General features: G+C 35.6%; 1 protein-coding gene across 3 annotated transcripts in view; it reads right to left on the reverse strand.

Annotated features, from left to right (window-relative positions):
• HPSE2 (heparanase 2 (inactive)) overlaps positions 1–25,519 on the reverse strand; it is a 595,067-nt gene that overhangs the window by 241,672 nt on the left and 327,876 nt on the right. For 2 of the 3 annotated variants that reach the window (XM_024121612.2, XM_024121611.2), the window contains one exon: positions 3,141–3,312. In XM_024121612.2, coding sequence (XP_023977380.1) covers positions 3,141–3,312 — 172 coding nt within the window. Of the gene's footprint in view, positions 1–3,140; positions 3,313–15,860; positions 16,035–25,519 lie in introns of all 3 variants that reach the window. The other variant, XM_024121610.1, reaches the window with a different exon arrangement.

Genomic DNA, 25,519 nt, shown 5'->3' on the forward strand with positions numbered 1-25,519 from the left:
AGTATAGTTGATTTACAATATTACGTTATTGCTAGCGTACAACATAGTGATTCAATATTTTTATAGATTATACTTCATTTAAAGTTATTGTAGGACTGCCCTGGTGGCGCAGTGGTTAACAATCCGCCTGCCAATGCATGGGACACAGGTTCAAGCTCTGGGCTGGGAAGATCCCACATGCTGCGGAGCAACTGAGCCCGTGGGCCACAACTACTGAACCTGCGCTCAAGAGCTCGTGAGCCACAACTACTGAGCCCGTGTGCCACAACTACTGAAGCCCGGGAGCCTAGAGCCCATGCTCTGCAACAAGAGAAGCCACCACAATGAGAAGCCAGAGCACCACAACGAAGATTAGCCCCCGCTCGCTGCAACTAGAGAAAGCCCGTGCGCAGCAACGAAGACCCAACACAGCCAAAAATAAATAATAAATACATTAATTAATTAAAAAAATACAACCCTAGACTGTCAAAACTGAAAAATTTTTTTAAAAAGTTATTGTAAAATATTGACAATATTTCTCATGCTGTACAATATATCCTTGTAGTTTTTTATTTTATACATAGCAATTTGTTTGTACCTCCTAATCTCCTACCCTTATCTTGCCCCTTCCCCCTTCTTTCTCCCTGACTGGTAACCACTAGTTTGTTCTCTGTACCTGTGACTCTTTTTTTATATTCATTCTTTTTTTATTTTTTAGTTTCCACATATAAGTAATAATGTACCGTATTTGTCTCTCTCTGTTTGGCTTATTTCACTAATCATAGTACCCCTCGGGTCTATCCATGTTGTTGTGAACAGCAAAATTCATTCTTTTTTAAGGGTGAGTAATATTCCATTCCACATTTTTATCCATTCATCTGTTGATGGACACTTAGGTTTCTTTCATATCTTGGCTATTGTAAATAATGCTGCTATGAATATTGCAGTGCATATATCTTTTTGAATTAGTGTTTTCATTTTCTTCAGATATATACCCACAAGTGGGATTGCTGGATCATATGGTAGCTCTATTTTTAGCTTTTTGAGGAACCTCCATACTGTTTTCCAAAGTGGCTGCACCAATTTACATTCCCACCAACAGTCTGCTAGGGTTCCCTTTTCTCTACATCCTCACCAACATTTATTACTTGTGGTCTTTATGATGATAGCCATTCTGACAGGTGTGAGGTGATATCTCATTGTGGTTTGACTTGCATTTCTCTGATGATTAGCAATGTTGAGCATCTTTTCATGTGCTTCTTCCTCTTAAGTGTGTCTCCTTTAGGGAAACTTCCAACCACCTAACTTAGTCAAATCCCAGCACTTACAGTCATTCATAGTACCATGTACCTCTCCTTGGTACTGTTTTAGTCTTAAGATAAGTTGATTATTGTCTATGTCTCCCCTACCATATTATATACTCCATGAGGGCAGAGAAAGTATCTATTTTTGTTTATTTTTACATTCCCAGTTCCTAACATAGTACCTGGAACATAGCAATTATTCAGCAAGTATTTGCAGAATGAATGAATGATTGATACAGGGTCATGCTACTGAGAAGACTGTCAGTCCCATGAAAATATATTAATCAAATCATTAAAGAAAAGGTATAATCTAAAAGAATAACTATGTGGACTTAAGTGATAGTTATTGGCTTTGCTTGACTGTGTATTATGAACTATGAAAATGTTCTACACATCTGATTCTTATCCCCTAATTAAAACATGTAAAATAAAACCAACCTCTCCATCACCATCCCATACACACACACACACACACACACAAACACACACACACATACACACACACACACACACACACACACACAGTAATTTCAAAGTTCAGCAAAAGTATGCAAAGGGAAGCCCAGAGCTGCATTTGTAGGTAGGAGTCAAGGTCAGAAAATTGTTCTGCAAGAGAAAACAGAAGTTCCTACTGAGAGAGAAGGAGAGAAAAAAGAAGGATGGGGAAAGGATAGGAATTAAAATAAGGGCTTGGGGATTCTTTGTAAAGACGAAAATGCCTAAAATTAAACTTCAGGCTGTTAATGTTGTTACAGTGTAAATCCTTCCAGCTTCCCAAGCTTTCAATAATGTCTGCTATGTTAATTAGCTTAGATCAAGACTAAGCTACCACAAAAGGGAAGAGAGAGAGTCATAAGAGCCATCAAGCCACAAGGGCCATTCAGGAGACTGGCCAGAGGTTTCTTTCTACTGGAACGTATCTGTCTATACTTGTACGGCATTTATCTAACCTCACTTGGGCTGTACACTTCACTGGAAAACATCTTACTTGTCTTTGAATTTGTAGGAATAACCATACCTGTCCCAGAATTTGACAGGATGCTGCACAAAAGGTGTGCCTTGTTGCATACTCTGCATGCCACATGAGCTCCTACCTCTCCCAACTTCCTTGTTCCTACCCTCTCTGTTGTAGTTACATATCCTCTTTGAGTCTTTGATTCAACATATATCTTCAGTCTTCCTCATGCTATTCCCTCAGACATCCACTCCAACCCTGAATAACTGGACCCAACATGCATGTATGTTCCACTTATTTAATCTGGGCCTGGCCCACCAGCAGGACTGGGGAAGAGAGCATTTAACATAGTGCTGCATCCATAACCAATGCTTAAAAAATGATTGTTAGATTCAGTCAAAATTAAATAAATCACATGATAGCAATTCTCTAGAATACCTAATAAATCTATCTGTTAAGCTGTGCTTTAATGTACAAGCATTTGTAGTGTTTTTCAACTTTTTAACCCAGATCCACTGTCCAGGATTTTGTCAAGTTTCACCTTCTGTAAGAGGTCCCAAGAATACAGTAGATAATATTTTGCCTTTTAAAAAAATATTAAGTGATGTTATGCAATGCTGTAATATTAAATGTGCTTTTTAAAACAACACACCCTTTCCAACCTGTTCTGGAGGTTGTGATATCCCTCCCAATCCCACCCTCTTCTGATGACTGTGGAAGGCCTGGAGAGATAAGTTCTTCCACTGTTTGGTAGAGAATCCCTGATTTATGGTGGGAGATGTCACTATGAAAAAGTCTCTCTGCCCTTCTTAAGACCAGAAATAACCAGGAAAAATACAAATACATTAATTCATTATATTTAATGAACAATGTTTTAAAAACTGCTAAGTAATCTGACCTACCCATCTAGGAGGGTGATGACGTTCTTCCTGGGCCGCCCAATATTAGGGCCATACAAGCTGGCTCTGGAGTAAATCCGGATGGGTTGTAACAGGCTCTTCAGCTGGATGTAATCCTTTCCCAACTGGCTGCCATTTACTGCCCGGCCATGCATGGTCCGATAGTTATTTGGCTCTAGATTAAAAGCAGACATGCAAGTCAGAGTTGAGAAGAGTGAGGTTCTGCTAACCCTTTCCTGTCCACAGATCTCTCTGCCTTTTTCTTAACAATGTAAACAAAATAACCAAAAAGAGGGTGCAAGCTAGCTTAACTTGAGAAACTATCCCAACTAAAAAGTCAAGTGCCATTTTACCATTCTATTTGTTTTCAAACTAATCTTCGCAAAAGATCACCTAATCCACAACAGAGAGACCATACTGATTTTCAAATGATACTTTATAATAAATGGTGTACTGAGTTGAATAGTGTCCCCCAAAATTTATGTCAACCCAAAACTTTAGAATGTGACCTTATTTGGAAATAGTATCTTTGAAGAAGTAATTACTTATGTAATTATTTATGATGAGGTCATATGGAAATAGGATGTGTTCTAAATCCAATGACTGGTGTCTTTATAGAGAAAGGAGAGGGAGATTCAGGTACACAGACACACAGGCAGGAAGGCCATGTATCGATGGAGGCAAAGATTGAAGGGATGCTGCAATGCTAAGGCTTGTTGGCAGCTATTAGAAGCTAGAGAGAGGCATGGAATAGATTCTCTCTTAGAGATTCCAGAAGGAATTAAACCTGGCAATGCTTTGATTTCAGACTTTCTGAACTGTGATTGAAAAATATTTGTTGTTTTATACCACTGAGCTTGTCATGATAGGCCTAGGAAACTAATACAAATGGTAAGAAAGGAAAGCTTCATAAACATGGTCCTTGTATCAAAAAGTTAGAAAAACCTTAATGTTCAATAATAGCAAAGTGGCTGAGTGAAATAACTTAGAGCAAAATCCCCTCCCCCAGTTTCTATTAACTTGGGAGTGCTAAATAGACAAGTAAAGTCCTAAAAACCAGCAGCTCCACTGCTGGAGGGGGCTAACTTGATTCAGAATGAAGCACATATCCCAGGCAAGGCCAACATTTTGGCTAGCTTCAGGTTTTGACACTGGTAGGGGCAAGAAATAGATCAGCAGACTTGCAAGAAATGTAACAGGGAGATTTGGGGAATAAGAAAGCCATTGAGGATTTTGATAAGCCCACAAATACCCCTGTAGTCTGGAAGGCTGTGCATGCTCAGGAGGGACTGGAGAGGGCACTAGCTATCCATGTATTTCCAGATGAATGTGAAACCTAGTACACTCATAAAGGAGACATGAGAAGGCATGTCAAAAAGTAAAAGCCAATCAGACTTGTAAACTGCCTAAATTTTGAAAGTGTTCCCAAACCCACACACAGATCTACTGGCAAAGGGTGAAAGCCTTATTAGCTCAAGGTAAAAACAACCTCTGATCAATCATCATCTCACTATTAAGCTATGCTGACTCAGGGGCAACCCCTAGGAAGCTGGCCTTAAAAAAAAAAAATTAAAAATAAAAAACTTAAGAGATACTAGCAGCTACAGGATGCAAGGGAGACAGACTCTATGGAACTAGTCCAGGAAGTGACTAAACAAACAAATGAACAGAAAAGAAAAAACAAAAATAACCTCTGGAATGGAGGATTTGGAATCCAGATTTGCTCCAACATATTATCTAAAATGTATAGTTTTCAACAACAACAAAATTACAGCATGCAAAGAAATAGGAAAGTGTGACCCATAAACAAGAAAAAAATAAAGAAAGAAAGAAACTATCTCTTAGGGGACCCAAATGTTTGACTTAGCAGACAAGGACTTCAAAACTGCTAGTATAAATATGTTTAAAGAACTAAAGGGAAGAATAAAAAATTAAGGGAAAGTATGATTTTATTGACTAAACAAATATAAAGAGATAGAAATTATAAAAAATTATCAATTGGAAACTTTGGAACTGAAATGATTCTTCACATAGAGAATAACACAATGAAATTAGTAGCTGAATTTTTACCAGAAATAATGGAGGCCAGAAGAAGACAGTGGAATGACATATTCAAAATGCTGAAAAAAATGTCAATCAAGAATTCTACATGCTGCAATCTATCATTCAAAACTGAAAGCAAAATTTAGACCTTCCCAGAAAAACAAAGGACAGAATTCGTTGTGAGAAAATCTGCCTTACAAGAAATAAGAAAGAACGTCTTTCAGGGTGAAAGGAAATGTCAGCAGATGGTGATTCAAAAGCACACAAAGAAATAAAGAACACCAGTAAAGATAGTTACACAGATCAATATAAAAGACAGTTGAAAATATTCATTACTCAGCTCTTAACTAATTTAAATGACAGTTGCATAAAACAAAACTATGAAACTGTATTGTTGGGCTTATAACATATAAAGATGTAATACTTAGAATAATAATAGCACAAAGGAGGGGGAAATGGAGTCTTATTGTAGCAGTTTCTACAGTTAACTGGAATTAAGTTAGTGTTACCCTAAAGTAGACTGTAATGAGTTAAGATGTATTATAATAAGAAACTACTAAGAAAATAACTAAAACAAAACAAAAAGAAATTAAAATGGTACCTTAGACAATATCCCTTTTGAATGAAAAGACAGTAAAGGAGAAACAGAGGAATAAAAAAAAATGAAATATATAGAAAATTGCAAGATGGCAGATGTAAGTTCAACCACATCCACAATTACATTAAATGTAAATGGATTAAAAACGCCAATTAAAAGCAGAAATTATCAAGTTAAATGAAAAAATAAGATCCAACTAGACAGACACATTTTAAAGTCAAAGACACAGAAGAGTGAAAGTTAAAAGGATTAAAAAAGATATGCCATGCAAATGGTAAACATAAGGGAGTTGGGATGTCTATACTAATACAGACAAAATAGACTTTAACACAAAAATGTTACTAGAGACAATGTGGGGCATTTTATAATGATAAAAGGGCCAATTTATCAGGAAGATATAACAAACATATACATACCAACAACAGAACACCAAAATAAATGAAATAAAACTAACAAAACTGAAAATAAAAATAGAAAATTCAACAATAACAGAAAGAGACTTCAATACCACATTCTCAATAATGAATAGAATGACTAGAAAGAAAATCAGTAAGGATATAGAAAACTTGAGTAACATCATCAGCTAACTTGACCTGACTGAATTATCTATAGAACACTGCACCCAACACATTCTTTTCTAATGCATATAGAATATGCTTCAGGACAGACCATCTAGGCTAGGCTATAAAACAAGTCTTGTATATTGAAAAGGATTAACTCATATAATGTATGTGCCCTGACCACAACAATATTAAACTGGAATTCAACAACAGAAAGTAATTTGAGAAATCTATAAGTATTTGGAAATCAAACAAATAATCCATGAATCAAAGAATAAATCACAAGGGGAATTAGAAAATATTTTCAATGAAATGAAAATGAAACTACAATACATAAAAATGTATGGGATGACACCAAAGTCACAATCCATGAGAGAAATAATTAAGAAACTGGATTTCATTAAAATTTAAAACTTCTGCTTTGTAAAAGACAATGTCAAGAGAATAGAAGACAAGCTATAGACTGGGAGAAAATACTTGCAAAATACATATCTAAAAAATGACTGCTATCCAAAATATACAAAGAACTTAAAACTTAATAAGAAAACAAACAACCTGATTAAAAAATGGGCTAAAGAACTTAACAGATACCTCACCAAAGAAGATATACCGATGACAAACAAGTATATGAAAAGATGCTCTACTTTATATGTCATCAGGGAAATGCAAATTAAAACAACAATGAAATACCACTCTATACCTATTAGAATGGCTAAAATTTGTAACACTAACAACACCAAATACAAGCTAGAATGTGGAGGAACATAACTCTCATTTATTGCTTGATGGGAATGCAAAATGATATGGTTACTTTGGAAGTTTGGTGGTTTCTTACAAAACAAAACATACTCTTACCATACAATCTAGCAATCATGCTCCTTGTTTTTACCCAAAGGAGATGAATGTCCTCACTTTGTCTGCACATGGATTTATGGCATCTGTATTCACAAGTTCCAAAACTTGGAAGCAAGCGAGATATTCTTCAGTAAGTGAATGTATAAACAAACTGTGGTACATCCACACAATGGAATAATTTTCAGCACTGAAAAGAGATGAGCCACCAAGCTATGAAAAGACATGGAGGAAACTTAAATGTCTTTCACTAAGTGAAACTAGCCAATCTTAAAAGGCTATATACTGTATGATTCCAACTATATGATATTCTGGAAAAGGAAAAAACTATGGAGATTGTAAAAAGATCAGTGGTTGCCAAGGGTTAGGGAGAGGAGGGAGGAATGAATAGGTGGAGCACAGAGGATTTTTAGGGCAGTAAATACTCTACATGATACTATAATGATGGATACCTGTCATTATTCATTTGTTCAAACCCATAGTTTGTGCTCACCAAAAGTGAACCATAATGTAAACCATAAATTCTGGGTGATTATGATGTATAATGTAGGTTCATCAGTTGTAACAAATGTACCACTCTGTGAGGGATGTTGATAGTGGGGGAGGCTGTGCACATGTGGGGCAGGGGATATATGAGAAATCTCTATACCTTCTCAATTTTGCTGTGAACCTAAAACTGCTCTTTAAAAAAGTTAATTTGAGCACAAAGAGACCTAGGCATGTACACACAGAGGGAAGGCCATGTGAGGACATAGTGAGCCAAGAAGCCAAGAAGAGAGACCTCAGAAAAAAAAAAGATCTGTTGATAACTATATGTTAGACTTCTAGCTTTTTTTTGTTGTTTAGGAAAAAAACCCTAATGCTTACAGGGAAATTTACAGCCTTAGACTCCTGTATTAGAAAAGATCTCAAATCAATAATCTAAGCTTCTATCTTAAGAAAGGAGAAAAAGAAGATGGAGCTAAACCCAAAGCAAGAGGAAAAAATGAAATAATAAAAATTAGAGAAGAAACCAATGATATAAAAAATGGAGAAAAACCAATTAAAGTAAAAGTTGGTTCTTTGAAAAGATCCACAAAATTTACATAACCTTTGGCTAGACTGACCAAAAAAGAAAAAAAAAAAAGAGAGAAGACACAGATGACCAAAGTTAGGAATGAAAAGAAACATCATTAAGGATCTCACAGTAATTAAAAGGATAAGGGACTACAACCTTATGCCAATGAACAACTTTATGCCTATAAGTTACACAATGTATATGAAATGAAAAAATTTTCAAGAAAGACACAAATTACTAAAACCAACTCAAAAAAAAAATCTGAATAGGCCTTTAACAACAAAAAACATTTAATTAGTCATTATAATTATTTCCACAAAGGAAGCCCAGACTCAGATGGATTAATTGGTGAATTCTACCAAGTTTTTAAGGAAGAAATAATGCACAATTCTTCATAAACTCTTCCAGAAAATTGAGGAAGAGGGAACAATTCCCAACTTATTTTATGAGGTCAATATTCCCCTGATACCAAAGTCATCACAAGAAAACTACAGATGAATATTTCTCATAAATATAGATTCAAAAATACCCAACAAAATATTTACTAACTGAAACCAGCAATATATGAAAAGTATTATAATATCATGACCAATTGGGATTTACACCAGGAATGCAAGGTTGATTTAATACCAAAACCCAACTAATGTAAAATGCCGTATTAATAAATACCGTAGAATAAAAGACCAAAACCACATTATCATCACAACAGATGCAAAAGAATCAAACCAAAACAAAACAAAAAACCATTTGACAAAATCCAACTCCCATTCCTGATAAATACTCTCAACAAACTATGAATAGAAGGGAAATTCCTCAATCTGATAAACAGTATCTAAGAAAAATCTATATACTTACCGGTGAAATACTGAATGCTTAATGGCAAAATATCATACTTAATTGAAATACTGAATGTTTTCCTCCCTAAGAATGGGAACAAGGCAAGGACCATTTATATCCAACATTGTATTAGAGGTTCTAGTCAGTGCAATCAGGCAAGGAAAATAATTTAGGCATCTAAATTAGAAAGGAAGAAGTTAAACTGTCTTTATTCTTAGACAACATATCCTGTATATAGAAAATCTTAAAGAATTCACACAGGTAGGGGAAAATAAACAAGCTCTAAAAATCAAGTTCAGCAAGATAAAAGATCAATATATAAAATCAATTCTAAATACTAGCAATGCACAATACAAAAATGAAATTAAAATAATTCCATTCACAATTTCATTGAAAAGAATAAAATACTTAGAATAAAGTTAATAAAAGAAGTGCTAAACTTGTACACTGAAGACTACAGAACATTGCTGAGAGAAATTAAAAATTAAATAAATGGGACGTAATCTATGCTCATGGATAGGAACAGTCAATATTATTGGGATGGCAATTTTCCCTAACTGATCTACAGATTCAATGTTCTCTGTTAAAATTCCAGCAGGCTTTATTGAGGAAATTTAACAAACTGACCCTAAAATTTACATGGAAATGCAAACACCTAGGAGAGCCAAAACAATTTTGAAAAGAAAGAATGGAGTTGGAGGACTTACATTTCCCAATTGCAAAACTCATTATAAAACTTGTAATCAAGACAATGTAAAAAAAAAAACATAGAGAATAGATTGGTGGTTACCAGAGGCAGGTGTGAGGGTGGCAAAATGGGTGAGGATGATCAAAAGGTACAAACTTACCTTATAAAATAAATGTCACGGGGATAAAATGTACATCATGGTGATTATAGTTAACGATACTGTCTTGTATATTTGAAAGTTGCTAACAGAGTAGATTTTAAAGTTCTCATCACCAGATAAAAGTATTTGTAACTGTGTGAGGTGATGGATATTAACTGAACTTATCATGGTGATCATTTTGCAATAAATACATATATCAAAAAAAAAAAAAGACAGTGTAGTCCCAGTATAGTCGTCCAAGAACAGACATACAGATCAGTGGAAGAGACTTGAGTCCAGAAATAAACCCATTTGTGGTCAACTGACTTTTGACAAAAGTGTCACGAGAATTCAGTAAGGAAAGGATAACCTTTTAAACAAACAATGCTGGGACAATTTGATGCCATATGCAAAAAGATGAATTTAGATTCTTACTTCTCACCATATTCAAAAATTAACTTCTAATGGATCTTATGCCCAAATGTCAGAGCAAAAACTACAAAGCTTTTAAAAGAAAAAATAGGTAGAAAACTTTGTGATCCTGGGTTAGGCAAAGATATGACACCAAAAGCACAAGGAATAGAATAAAAAATTGATAAGCTGAACTTTATCAAAATTCAAAACATCTGAACTTCAAAAGATGCCATAAAGAAATGATAAAATAAGCTATAGACTGGGAGAAAATATTTGCAAGTCATATGTTTGATAAAGATCTTGTATCCAGAATATATTTAAACCTCTTACAACTGAATAAGATGATAACCCAATTAAAAAGGCAAAAGATTTGAGTAGACATTTCACCAAAGAAGATGTAAGAATGGTTGATAAGCACATGAAAAGCTCCTCAATATCACTTGTCATTAGGGAAGTGCTAATTAAAGCCATATTAATATACTACTTCAAAAACTCTAAAATGGCTGTAATCAAAAAAATAGACATTAACAAGTGTTTCCAAAGATGTAGAAAAACTGTAATCCTCATTCACTGCTGGGGAAAATGTAAAGTGGTACAGCTACTTTGAAAAGTAGTGTGGTGGTTTGTTTAAAAATAAACTTAAATTTACCATACAAACTAGAGACTCCACTCCTCTCCCAGGTATCTTCCTAAGAGAAATGAAAGTATATATCCACACACAGACTTGTATATGAATATTAACAGCAGCATTACTTATCACAGTCAAAAATTAGAAACAATCCAAATGTCTGTCATCTGGTGAATGGAAAAGCAAAATGCAAGATATATATGTATATATATATAGATAGATAGATATCGATATAGATATATCTCTATGTAGATATATATATATGCACACATATATATGAATATATATATTCATACATTGGAATACTATTCAGCAATCAAAAGGAATGAACTACTTTTACATGCTACAAAATGGATAAATCTCAAAAACATGCTAAGTGAAGGAAGTCAGATGCAAAAGACTACATATTGTATGATTCCAGTTATATGAAATGTCCACAAAAGACAAATCTATAAAGACAAAAAGCAGATTAGTGTCTCCTGGGACTGGGAATGGTTACAGAGACTGACTGAAAACTGGCATGAGGGATCTTTTTGGAGTTATGGAAATGTTCTAAAATTGGACTGTGGAGATGGTTGTACAAGTCTACAAACTTACTAAATAGCATGAGAGTATTACGTAGATGGGAGTACGTGGAGAAAGAATAGAGAAGATAAAGGTGATGAAGGTGAGAAGCAGGCAGGGAGAGGGAAAGGAGAAAAGTAAGCAGGTAAAGAAACTATATATGTTTTCTCATCTTCCTTTCTCTTCCTCATTCCCCCCTTCTCCTTCCCTAAGCATCAAACTCTCTCCAACAAAAATACAGTTCTCTAAAGCTATGGGCTATGACCTAGCCTCATAAACAATTGGAAGTGTGTCTGAACACGGTGGCTCAACCCTGTGTTTGGCCTTCACAAGACTATACCTGCTATATACACACAAATATACATAATAAAACTGTATAAATGGCTATATATAAATACATCATACATTTATCCACACAAACACAGACTAAAAGCTTAATAAATATTGAGTTAATGAATGAATTAATAAAGCTGAGCTGCCAGAATCATCATCTCTAAGGGGCTAAGTTTTATAAGATCATAATTTTGATTTTATGAAATTGCTCAGTAGACATCAGGTTCCAGGGAACTGATTCATATAACTAAAATCAAACAAGAATAATTGGTGAATGTATAGGTCAGGCATAGGTATAAATATATGACACTGATTCAGTAATTAATTACAGTGGCTTTTATTTGTTCTCAGAAGTGGGCAGATCAATTTGGGGAACACACCTAATTTGGGAAGCAATTTATAATGTAGTGTTCAATTAGAGATGCTGCATTACCTTCAGAAAATTTTTGTTAAGGATAGCCCTCTATAGAACAAACACCATCTCTCTAGAGCAGAATTGGATTAAATTTCTTATTCTACACTTCCAAGATTTGAGTCTCAGCTTCAAAATTCCCCCCTGCTCTTCCTTACTTTAGATTCACCAATGATTAATAGAAATGCAAATAATTACAATCACCACCTAGTATTAATCAAATATAGAGTTTACAATTTATGACATTTAAGGAAACATTTTATATCTACAAAACATAGTTGTTAAAAATCTTGCATCAAGAAAGTCATTCTTTGACTTTGACATCCTAAACTTTCTTAATCTTCACCTCTTGTTACTGGGTATATTTTGCTTTCATGGTCTGTAGCCCACACTATTCACTGATTTTAAAGGAGAAAAAAGTTTAGATACTTTAAACTTTAAAAAAGTTTAGTCACTTTAAGTTTAGATACTCCAGGAGAAACAACCAAATAAATATCTACTTTAGTTTTTCCAATGCCAGATTTGCTCTAGAGATAAAGTACTTGTTAACAGGATGTGGGTATATGGGAGGATGAGAGAACTGACCAGTTCTATTGTCCCTCCCTAAATGTGTATATGATAGTTAAACTATTATGTCTGTCCAAAAAGATATGGTTACAAAAAAGAAAATGGATAAAAGATTGGAGAGACAAGCCCAAGCCAGGAGGATGATCAGATAATTTTTGAGGGGCAAGGGCCTAAATATACAACACAGAATCGTTGTGAACAGAATACAATGGATATCTTAAGGGATATGATGCTAGCACAAGAAAAACTATCAGTAGTTGTAATATGAATTAGAAGAATCAGCAAAATAAATCTTCAAACCGTAAAAGTTGTGTTTATTTGGGCAAACTACTCATTTGTCATATCAAAAAATAGAAATGCAATTTTTAAAATAAAAGCAAGGGGGTGGGGAAACAGACCAACTCTAGTCTTCTTGACTAGAGACTCAAAAACCATCTATATCTACCTTGATAGAAATGCTCACAGGAACATTACCAGATACGTTCTACCTTATTGAATTTTTAAATTCATAAATTTGGTTATTTTTCTATCTATTGCTATCTATTGCTATCTATATCCCTATCTATTTTCTTATCTATGACTGTGCCTTTTCTCCTCCTCAAAAATGAGTCTTTGTTTTTGTTAATCCTTGAAGATGGATTGATGATGATGGGAATCAAGGGTTGTGTGGCTAAGGTGACTAAACAACATTTTAAAAATGTAATTAGGGCTTCCCTGGTGGCGCAGTGGTTGCGCGTCCGCCTGCCGCTGCAGGGGAACCGGGTTCGCGCCCTGGTCTGGGAGGATCCCACATGCCGCGGAGCGGCTGGGCCCGTGAGCCGTGGCCGCTGAGCCTGCGCGTCCGGAGCCTGTGCTCCGCAACGGGAGAGGCCACAGCAGAGGGAGGCCCGCATACCACAAAAAAAAAAAAAAAAAAAAAAAAAAAATGTAATTAGCTCTGTCTCTAAACTGTTTAGCATAATTTTGGGGAAGGATGGAAAGGGGCAGACTCTCAGTTATTTGGAACAGACATATATACAGAAAGATGCCTATACTCTCCCCACCCCCACCAAATCACATCAGTTATACCAATTAAATATTTATTTAATTTAATAAGCTCCCAAATTCAGAGATGCCACAAACCCTGGAGGAATTATTCCCATCAGTCATTTGTAAGTAAGTTTTAATTGCTTTGGGCTTATCTACAACCAGCTGAGATTCTTTTACAAACCAATTTTATTTAGAAATATTTTAGAAAGAAAACAAACACTTTAGGCACAGCATGTATTCTCTAGCTCATCAGAGGCCCTAACACTCCTTACTGTCTTACACTCACCCGTTTTAAACATTACACCTAATTGGTCCCTCATGACAGGTATAATGCCCTGTTTGGGGAATGCATTGTTTGAATTGTTTGAAGTATATTTTGCTGTGTTTGGAGAAAAGAGCTAAGCTGGGTGGAGTCTGACATTGGAGCAGGGTAAGGTTAGGTGGGGTAGTCATGAGTAGACAACATAAAATACCAAAGAATGTCAAGGAGCATGAAATAGAAGATACGACAGGGAGGGATCAGTAAATGGCTTTGTCTACTATGTAATAATTTTGCCTCGTTCTAAGCTGATCACATCACTCTTGCTCTTGTCCTAGAACGTATGATACCTAGACTGGTTGGGAAGATGAAAAATCTCAGGTTACCCTCGTTATGCCCCCTGTAACCAAATTATCTTCAGTTCAGCTCAAGTCTCCATTTGGTAGCTAACTCTCCCCCAATTTCCCCCACTCCAGGGAAGGAAGAGAGAGCTACATTCCAGTTAATGGCTAGTGATAGGAAAAAAGACACTTGTTCTTATAAGATCCTCATCCCTTGCTACCTTATGAGAACTTCAAATTCTAGACTGGAATGCATAAATACACACATGTGCTTGTGTATGTGTACACTGCCCCCCACGCCGCACACACACGGTGCTCCAAACAAACATGGGTTAGCTACAGATATACATGGCCATGGACAAAAATATTACTATCAATTTGTAACAGTAATTTTAAGAGAATTCTTGGTTGTTTTGTTCTAAGGTTTACCAAAATGTCTTTTTATTAGGAATCAGAATATTTTCACATTTATACTATCCATAATTTTAACTCTAACCCATAGTAGTTGACTCAATAATATTAGAGACTCATGGAATCTACAGAATATCATATGTATCATACACACATATATATCACTAGGAAAAATAGTGTGATTTAGGAACATTGTGTGTTCCGTGGAACATTGTTCCATGAGATGATAATAGGTCTCTCTCTCTCTCTCCCCCCGCCAACACACACACACACACACACACACACACACACACACACACACACAGTGCAATGATTAAACAGGACTGGCTACATAATTTGCAGGGCCCCATGCAAAATGAAAACATGGATCCCTTTATTTAAAAATTAAGATGGCAATAGCAGAGCATTAAACCAAGCATGGATCTCTTCTAAGCATGAGATCCTATGTGACTGTACAGGTTGCATGCCCCTGAAACCAACCCTGGTTAAATGATTTAAGAAATGCTGGGTTAAAAAAATGTTATACAGATTTTATTGCAACAGGACTTCTCAAGCCTTTTACATGCTAATGTGCATTATGAACCTTCAAGAAGTACATATACTGTAGACCAGTTCCCAAATATACATGACCAAACTCTTTTGAATTATTATAAGGGTCATCTTGTAGGACCAATGTTCTATAGAAGATTGTAAATTTCAGCTTAGGCTGAGCAGATAGGTTGTATCTGGTTTAATATCAATTTGTTAATCATAAGTCACATTTGGCATTTCCCCTATATTTGGAATAAGGTAACTAGAGATAACTATAGATGCAAATGGTGGGCTTCACTAAATCTACTCTCCAACTGTTTGGTCTTTTACTATTTGGAAGGTCAACTCAGTGATCAAACAACCCAAGTGTTTTCTGGGCCACTATACTAGAGATGGTCTGAGCCATCTTATTTTTTACCCTTTATCTTGTCAATTCAGAGGAAACAACATCCTTACTTACCATTACCCAGTTCCCAAGAAATGTTGTACTTTTTACTGGCGCTGTACTTCAACAGACTCAGGGCACTAGAACTGTTCCAGGAGTTATTGGGATTACGACGCAGTGCATTTAGAGCAAATATCAGGTGGAGTCCAGAGCAATCAGCAAAGTTATAAAGTTTGTCTAGAGACCTGGCTGGGAAGAAGCAGAGAAAGGCTTGTAACTTTCAAATCAACATTCCAACAAAAGGAAAATACTAGCTACTACGAACAGCCTTTCTATGAGCTTCCTGCTAATAGGAATTACACAGAGGATTCCAAAAGGGACTATTACCTTTTGGTTCAGGGTACATTTCAAAGTGATTTGCAAAAGCAGCACACACAACTCCAGATAAAGTTTGCAAATTGACAACCAAATCTAGTCTATAGTATATGTTATCTGTTAACAAAAAATGGAATTGTTAACATTTAGAAATGGGAAGATATCACAAACTAGCTAGATTTATAGTTTTTCTCAAAAAATCAGAAAATCTGGCACTGCTGGATCTGTACTCCTTTATGAAATGATAGGAATAGTGTCAGGAGACAAGGCCAGAAAACAATGACTGGCTGGGGAGTCAGAAAATAGCTCAACATAGCAGCACTTCCAAAACAAATCTCACTCTATTTCACATTTCTAATATTTCTGAGAATGGAAATACCACAACTACTAATAGAAATATGTTCATTGTTAGGCTGATCCCAGATACCATGAATGCTCTTTACCATATGTCCCATACCCATCCCATTCTTTCACGCCTATTGCCACCATTCTGGTTCTGGCTCTCATTTCCATTTGCATGAATTATTACAAGAATGTACTTGCCTGTCTGCCTCTAGATTCTTCCCAGATTGCCAGATTCATCTTCTCCCAATCAATTTCATTAGTTTCACTTATTCCTCAAAACCTTAGTGGATTTGCAAGACCTTTGTTTTCTTTAGTTCAAGGCCCCTACAACTCAACTATAATTTTTCCCCAACTTCAGGTCTCTCTATTACTGTCAAAGAATTCTTTGCAGGTGTTATCCAGTTCTATTTATTATAGAATCCTCTGCCCCCCTGGCCTTTGCTCTGATTATTCTCATTTGTCACGCCTTTTCTTTCTCTTTTAAACATATCCAGATTTTACTTGTCCTTTTATACAGTGTTTCACAAAACATGGATGACATGATTTTAAGTGGTATACAGACTGAAAAAAATTTTTAGGTTAATAATTATGTACAGGAGTTCACATTATCTTAGTACTCATTATCCAAGTCCCTAGAGCAGGGTTTCTCAAATGGGATTCTGTGGAACACCATGTGGGGCTCTATAAGATATCATTAGGGGGTTCTGCAAAAGATGACACAGAGTGACCAAGGTGTCTCATAGCAGCTTTTATAGGTCTTTTAGTACTACAAAGCAGGATCATGATCATTTGGTTGAATCCATTATCAGTTTTTGAAGTGGGATACAGGGTTGCTGCCATTTCTATCTCCATACATGTACAAGAAAGTGTTTTTTAAGAAGCATCAACAAAAAGGACGGAAATTGCCTCATTTTAGTTGAAAATAAAATCCATGGGAACTTATCTCACATTAAACCCAGAATCAAATAACTAAGCAACAACAAACAGCATAGTTTCACATTAAAGAAATAAACTTAATTATTAAAAGAAAAGGAAATAAACGTAATTATTTATTTTTAGTTCCAAAATAGCAATTAAAATTAAAATGCATTTTTAGGCCTATTAAAATGATCATGAAACCAACACATGTGTATACTGATCTTATAATTATCTACATAATCTGACCATGCCACTCAGTAAGAAAATGGTTTCTTTCAAAGTCTCATAGAAAATGTTTTCTTAGGCTATAATTTTATTCATATTGCTTTGACATATAGTTTTAGTAACTTTACTATTCAATATTGCTAATTTATTTTCATATTGAAAACCACATTAACATAAATTCATAAACCTTATTTAAATAACCTAACAAGCCTCCCTTTAGAAAAATTATATCCCATTTTGGCTTAAACCAGTTAATTAACAAAAACATACTATGTTTGCCTTATAATTTTTCAAATTCATAAAAAGGAAAAAAGGGATTCATTTCAAGAACGAAAGTTAATTACTTGTTCTTTTTTTCTTTTCTAGAAAGGTTGTCTAAAAGGTCATTTTCAGTTTTAAATAGGAAGGAAAAAAAACTAAGCTTACAGCTTACCATATATCACGTACCATACCTCAACAGCATTTATATGATAGAAATTTGTGATAATGTTTTAGCCTTACTTGGGTAAGGCACCAAAAAATCAAGTAGAACATTTTAAAAAGAAAAATTGAAGTTTATTCTATCCATACCACTGACCTTTTGGGGGGAACCTACAAAAGAATAGGCTAAAATGTCAGCCAAACTAAACAGATTCTCAGGAAAATATCACTCTATTTAAAAGAGCATTGGCAATTATTATTGGATTATAACATCTACAACTAAATGATTACACTGACATACCATGAGCTTTATATATAATTTTTATCCAGAAGTTCCCTGAGACTTGAGAATATTTCAAGTGTTTCTCTGATATAAAGTTTGAGAAGGCTGTCCTAGAGTTAAAGGATGCATAGGAAAATAAAAGTAATCCTAACACTAAAATATTCACTGTTGAGCTGAGAACTGATTTAAACATTCCTTCCACTTGGTAATATCCTCACTAATCAAAGCAATGATGTTTTTAGTTTCTCCAATATAAGGCAAATTCAGTACAAATCTGTTGGAAAGCCAAGTTGCAAATGTGAGAAAAAGACACAGGGTTTTGTGAGATCAATGAAAATAACGTTCGATAATTGTTTAAATCACATACAAATCCACTAATAAGTAAGGATCTAGAAGAATTGTATCAGTTAACTGAACAAGAGAAAACTCACAAGAGTGATAATAAAACAGGTTGCTCAAAAAATAATTTTATTAAAAGATCATATGAGGTCTACTTTGATGTTTTTTAATACTTATGACTGTGCCACAAAAGTTAAATTATTTTATCAGAAAAATACTCAATATTCAATTAAATATCATTTTCTTCATTCAAATTGTTCATAGTTGCAATAACAGCTTATAATTTAAGTATAAAATGAAATACACTTATTTTCATAATTTTTAGTTTTATTTATAAACTAAAACCCTAATCAAACTTCTGCATCAAAATTTCATATGAATGATATTCTTTTTAGGTAGATTAATCCCCTTTAAGTGGCCTTTTTCTAGGCCTAATTGTCTCCATATGATGAGAATTATCTGTGTTTGTTTCATATGTAATAAAAAACATATATCAAACACAAAAGCACATCAAACCTTTGATTTTATGGATTTGATGGTTTAAGACAAGGAAAATGGTATTTACCAAAAAAGTGTCAGTATAAAGAAAAATGTGGAAAAATAACAATATAGACAGTTCGTTAATATGGCAAAAATTGAGAACTAGAGAGCTAGAAGTTTGGGAAATACTTTGTGAAGGATAAGTTTAAGTCCCGCCTCCAGGAAGCCATTCCTCAGTGAACTCACCAATCCGCCGTTTGTTGCATAAAAATGGTCTAGTAAGAAACTGAAAGATCCCAATGAAAGATATGTATAATAATTATTATTGCTAGTTCAAGAAATATACCCTGAAGTTTATTTTAAAATGACATATATTTGAATATAGAGCATTCAGTAGATGCTCAACAAATGTAATCTTCCTTGTAACATCTGTCAGGTTCCATCCAAGCAAGCAGATACTTAAAGATGACTTCTACTCTCTCCACCAGAGGGTGCCAATGCCTTTATATCCTATAGTCAGGTTGTCTTGGCATCTCACAGGAACAGAACTTTAAGGAGTCTTGTTTAGCAGGCAATTAAAGATGAGGAGCTGGAGTCTTAGAGAGATGGAAAAGAGAGGCTTGGGAGTCATCTATATAGTGCTGAGAAAGTTGATGCTGTGAAAGTTCTTGAGAGTTTTGAAGGACAAAATGGTGGGACAAAACCTTATGAAATGTCCACATATAAAGGTCAGGAAGAAGGAAAAAAAGTGGGGGACAGAGAATAAGGAGGAGAACCAGAAATGTAGAATGAAGAGATCCAAAAGAAGACAGTTTCAAGGAGGTTCTGGTCAATTAAAGTAGATGTTGGTGAGAAATTGAGGAGAAAAAGGAGAAAGAAGAAGTAAATTTATTATGGTTAATAAAAAAATGAGATTAGACTCTAGATTTAGGTTGGGGTGTGAACTTAAAGAATGAGTGGTAGAGAAAAAAGAATAGACTGGTACACTGAACTTACTTCTTGAAGTTCTGTGGCAACAAAAGGAAGAAAAGAAACAAAATAATGAATAGAGTAGTACCAGAGATAGGTTAAAGTAAAAAAATCAAGAACCAAGACTGCAATCTGTCAAAAACCATTTTTTCAATGAGGCTAATCTCAGCTCTATATTACAAATGGATAAGGTCAATGAATTCACACTAAGATATAAATGATGGTCATTTTTCTCAGTTTCCTCAGCACTTGGCACTTTAAAAACAAAATAGACAAACAACAATCCAAAGAACAAAAAATAGGGCTCCCATTAATCTAAGCAACGAGATAGCTGGAATTTCAAGTAGGATTCGTTCATTTATTCAACAAATATTTACTGAGTACCTACTATATGCCAGGAAATATTATAGTCTCCAGGGTTATAGCCATGAACAAAACAGAAAATAGGTCCTTGCGCCATGGAGTTTACCTTCTAATGTGGCTGTAGTGGGGGTTGATGGAGTCTGTAAAGCAGGGTAGGGGATAGGAGAACCACTGGGGGTGGTATGTTATTTTAAATAAGCCTCATTGATAAGATTAACATTTGAGCAGAGACCCAATGGAGGTTAGGGAGCAAGTCAGGGGTATAACTACGGAAAGAATTCCAGGCAGAGGGTATAGTAAAGGCAAAGGCCTGATGAGACAGGTAAGAAACTGATGATTGTGAAGTAGAGCAATGGGGCCATTATGGCTGCCCCAGAATGAACATAAGGGAGAGAAATAGGAGATGAGGTCAGAGTGCCAGCAGGGTCAGATTGTGTAGGGCCTCACTGGCCATTGTAAGGACCTTGGCTCTTATCTTAAATGACACAGAAAACCACTGGATGGTTTTGAACATGACCAGATTCACATTTCAAAAGCATCACCCTGGCTGCTGAGCCAAAAAGAGACTACAGGGTAAATAGAGGGCAAAGGTGAGAGCGAGGAAAGTAGCTAGGCATCTATAGTGATAATTCAGGCTAGAGATCATAGTGGCTTGGACCTGGGTGGTAGCAGCAGAGTGGTGGATTCCTGGGATGTTTTAAAGGTAGAAGATTTGCTGAAGATTGGATATGGGGTCTGAGGGTAAAAAAACAGTCAAGGAAAAACTCAAGCTTTTGACTTGAGCAACAGAAAGATGAAACTGACATTTAAGAAAGAAGTGTAGAAGATTGGGAGATGGAAGGAGAGGAAGGCAAAGATCAGAATTTTGGTTTTGGCTACATTGAGATGCCTAACTGACACATAAGTAAAGAATTTGAGTGATCAGAATATACAAATCCAGAGTTAAGGGGAGAAGTTTTGACTGAAGATATAAATCTGGTTAAGCAAAACATTTTGAAAGGTTGGGAGACATACAGAGCTATAAAGGAGGGAGAGTGGAACTGTCATAGGGATTTTCTGATTTCCAGATAACTACTGTCCTCAAAGCAGCGTATCCCAGCCCCTATTAATTTTACAGGAACAATTAACATTTTCTTAATCTTATGTAAAGTGCTGTCTGAACAAATCTTACACATGTGGCCCCATCCCTCACCTTCCTGATAGCCACCTTTAAACTCCTCTTCTATAGAAATTATGGAGGCACAAGTGTCACCTGGGAATTAAATAGTGACTTGCTAAGTAATTTTGGCTTCCAATTTGTGCTTCCCCAGAATTCTGTCAAGATGAGGCATTAAAGTCTATTCATAACTCAATACCTAGGAAAGCATCCCAAGTATTAACTCTACCCCAAACAGGCCCCTTTCCATTAAGTGCTTTTTTTCTTTGGAGGGGTTGGGTGGGGCAGGAGGCAGCTGCCTCAGAGGATGTCAAAGTATCAACTGAGCTCTGCTCAAGTATGTCCCATTTCTACATTTTGTTTTTCATGAGATTTGATAATCTGTTCATATTTTCATGTGCTCACAATTAGAATAAGCTGACACTACGCTGTTGAACTCAGCACTAATTTCCCCTTTTGAAGTTCAGTACTGTCCTCTAAGAGCTAAGAGTAAGAAACACATGTGTAAATCCTTAGCCACAAAGAAAAAGCACTCTCCCTTCACATGAAGTTTTCAAAAGAACAAATAGTTACCAAGGGGTATTTTTGTTCTTTGTGCCAATTTAGAAATGAATAAGATTGGACTGAGTCCTTAAAACAAGTAAACTATTTTTTCTGCCTGATACTTGCTTAGACTTGGCCAAAGAGTTTCTCAAACACTAGTGTGATGAACTTTGGGTCATGTTAGAACTCCTCACCATTCCTTGACAAACCACATTATTCCATGGCTCTCATTGCTCTAAGCTTTTTATCTCTGCCTGGAATATCCTTTCTCCTCTTTTCTTCATTCTTCATAGCTTAGGCCTATGGCCTTCTCTGTGAGGTTCTCCCTGATTCTCCAAGGTAGAGACACTGGGGCTCCCTCCTCTCATCTCTCCCAGCTCTTTATTGGCTCCTGTTACAGCAATAGACAACCATGCTATCATTGTTCAGCCCTGCATGCCTCTCTAAAGGCAGACTGGAGCATTTGCCAAAGAGAAGGTATGCCATGTCTGCTTTTTTAGCATCCATTTCAGTATCCAATACACAATAAGCCTTAATAAATGTCTGACTCTCACAGGTGTTATTTAGGCCCATTCAATACCACTTGCGATCTGTCTGCACCCTATATATAACCCAACCTGAATTACCATTATTCATTGTAGCAAATTCCCTCGAGATTATGTCTATTACTACATGCTGTTAAATGCATTCAAATACTCTACTTATTGCCTTAGGTGTTCATTTTGGAATGAATAATATTGGGGAGTCATATGTGACTATTCAATAGAAACTGGAAGAGGAATTTCTAGTGGAAGCTAGGCAGACAGATCCTGAAGGAAATGACAGCTGGAGGCTGTTGTCTGCTGACTTTACTCCCCACCACTGGGCAGCAAGTATTTCTTTGAAGGGAAATCTGAGCAATACATCTCCCTATCTATCACAAATAAGGAAAGAACAGAAAGCTAATGTCTAGGATTGCCAGATTTAGCAAATACAAATACAAATAATGCTACTGCATTAATACAAGTATGTCCCATTAATATTTGGGACATACTTATGCTAAAAATTATTCACTGTTTATTTGAAATTCAAATTTAATTGGAGGTCCTGTATTTATCTGACAACTCTACTATGGGCTGAGTCTTACAGTAGAGCCACAGTTGTCAGGAGAGAAGTAAGTGGAATTGTCAAGAAGAGATAAGAGAAAGTCATAGAATGATCCAAGAATCAAGATGAAAGAATAGCAATGAGATCCAACAAAGAAGGTGATTTTCAAAATAATAAGGTAATATAATATCGAATCTTGAAAAGTAAAGAAGATACATAAAGGAAGATAAAGACTGAGAATTACTGCACTGACTCCCAGACCAGAGATTTAAAAAGCTTCAAAAAGGAATGGACCCCAGCATCAAATGACACAGACACGCAGAGCACAGCTAAAATATCTGGGGGGAAGAGGGGCGAGTGAGATGTCTAATTAGCTGTGGTACGGCATGCCTTGCCACAAGATGGCACTCATAGTTCCCCTTTTTCTGAGTTTCTATCAATAAACATTTTGCAAAATTTTTATTGTCATTGAACAAAGAGAATATCTTATGTTTCAAAACTTACATATATCCTTCTGTTTCATGTTCTATCATTTTCCCACAGCTTATCATTGTTTATCCCTTTAGAATATGAAGACATAATAAATGCTAGAATTGAGTGGGGGTGGGGGAGGCATTAGAACCTGGAGGAAGGAACAAATGTAATGCTATAGCAGATACTCAGTACAAAGCCTTAACAAAAGGACAGGCCATCAAACGAAGACTGATGAGCTTCAAGAAAACTTATACAGATAGAAATGGAAGCCAGATTGTTTAGTGTTGAGGACCGATAACGTGCTGAGAAAGTAGAGACTATGTGTTTAGCACATCTGCTGGGAAACATAGGATGGAAGACACGTGGACTTTTTCCTTATAGGTAATTACTTCCCAAATCAGAGTTTGTTTGCCTTATTCATAAGTTTCAAATACTTGACCGAAATATCTATTAAATAGCAGTTGACCTCATATAATAATAACTCTACAAAAAAATGCATTTGCGTTGCAGAGATACATCTACTTAACTAAATAACCCCTTTGGTCCCCCAATATTATAGCACTTATTTCTTTTCAAAATAACTTCATATCTATTTGTCATATTATATTGCCCATAGAGTGAATGTTTGAATGGAGGCCTAGAGAGATCACAAGATTTGACTAACATTGCACAGAAACAGAATCATGGGCCAGTTTTCCGATGCCGAATTCTGTTCCCCTTCTATTAAATTATTCCTCCTGTCACTCAATTTCTATTTCAAGTTTTCCACTTATCTAATTTTATTTTTCTGGCATGCATAAAATGAAAATGGCTCTTTGAAATTACCCTGTTTTGAATATTTCCCATGCTATACCAGATATGTAACAGTTAAAAATTACCTATCTTCAGAATAGTATGGGAAAATATGTTCATTATCATCTCTGATTTTTTACAAAACTGACTATAACCTTGAGCTGAACTTTAAAGAAGAACTTATAAATTAATGTACCATTGAAGAGGTAAAATCCTGTGCCTTTTGGTTCAGGTGTATACTTTTGCTAGAATACAGTCCTACCAAACAATCCAAAACAGTTTTCCTTTCAGCCAATAAACCAATCATTAGCTATTTGTTTTTATCTTTTTTTGATCATCAAAGTGAAAACATTATTTGTATCTAAATCTGTTTGAACCCTTTAGACATAAAGTAGAGTGAAATGAAGACAACTTTAGCTTTGTTTCTACCATTCACCTCCCTCACCTCAAACATAAAAAAGGGTGGAGGGGCTTCTATAGCTAGTTCACCAATAATTCCATATAAGCCAAACAAAAGAAAACTTCAAACTTGCTTTGTGGCTAGGCCTCCATGGAGGAACAGCCTTCTTATTGAGTTGGAAAGAATAAAGGGTATTTTTGAATTCACAAGTGTCTGAAAACATCATGTCTGCAAAGTGTGGTTGGCATTTTTATGCATTTGAAAGAGTCCAATGAAGCCCAGCTCCTTACAAATTCCTACAAATAATGAAGAATGCGAAATGGTTTCTGCCAGTCGGAGGTCAGAGTGGTGGTATTGCTCCAACCAACTGTACAAAGGGGACCTGTCATTTATAGATAGCTCCAAAGTCTTGCATTAGCGAGAACACCATGAAGACTGGCTCTTACCCAAAGAGTTTACTCAGAGAGACATTTAATATGGAGTAAATACAGCCTCAAAGAGAACAGCTTTGGGCTTCCCTGGTGGCGCAGTGGTTGAGAGTCCGCCTGCCGATGCAGGGGACACGT

The sequence above is a fragment of the Physeter macrocephalus genome, chromosome 20 (genome assembly GCF_002837175.3).
Source record: "Physeter macrocephalus isolate SW-GA chromosome 20, ASM283717v5, whole genome shotgun sequence".
NCBI classification, from domain to species: domain Eukaryota; kingdom Metazoa; phylum Chordata; class Mammalia; order Artiodactyla; family Physeteridae; genus Physeter; species Physeter macrocephalus.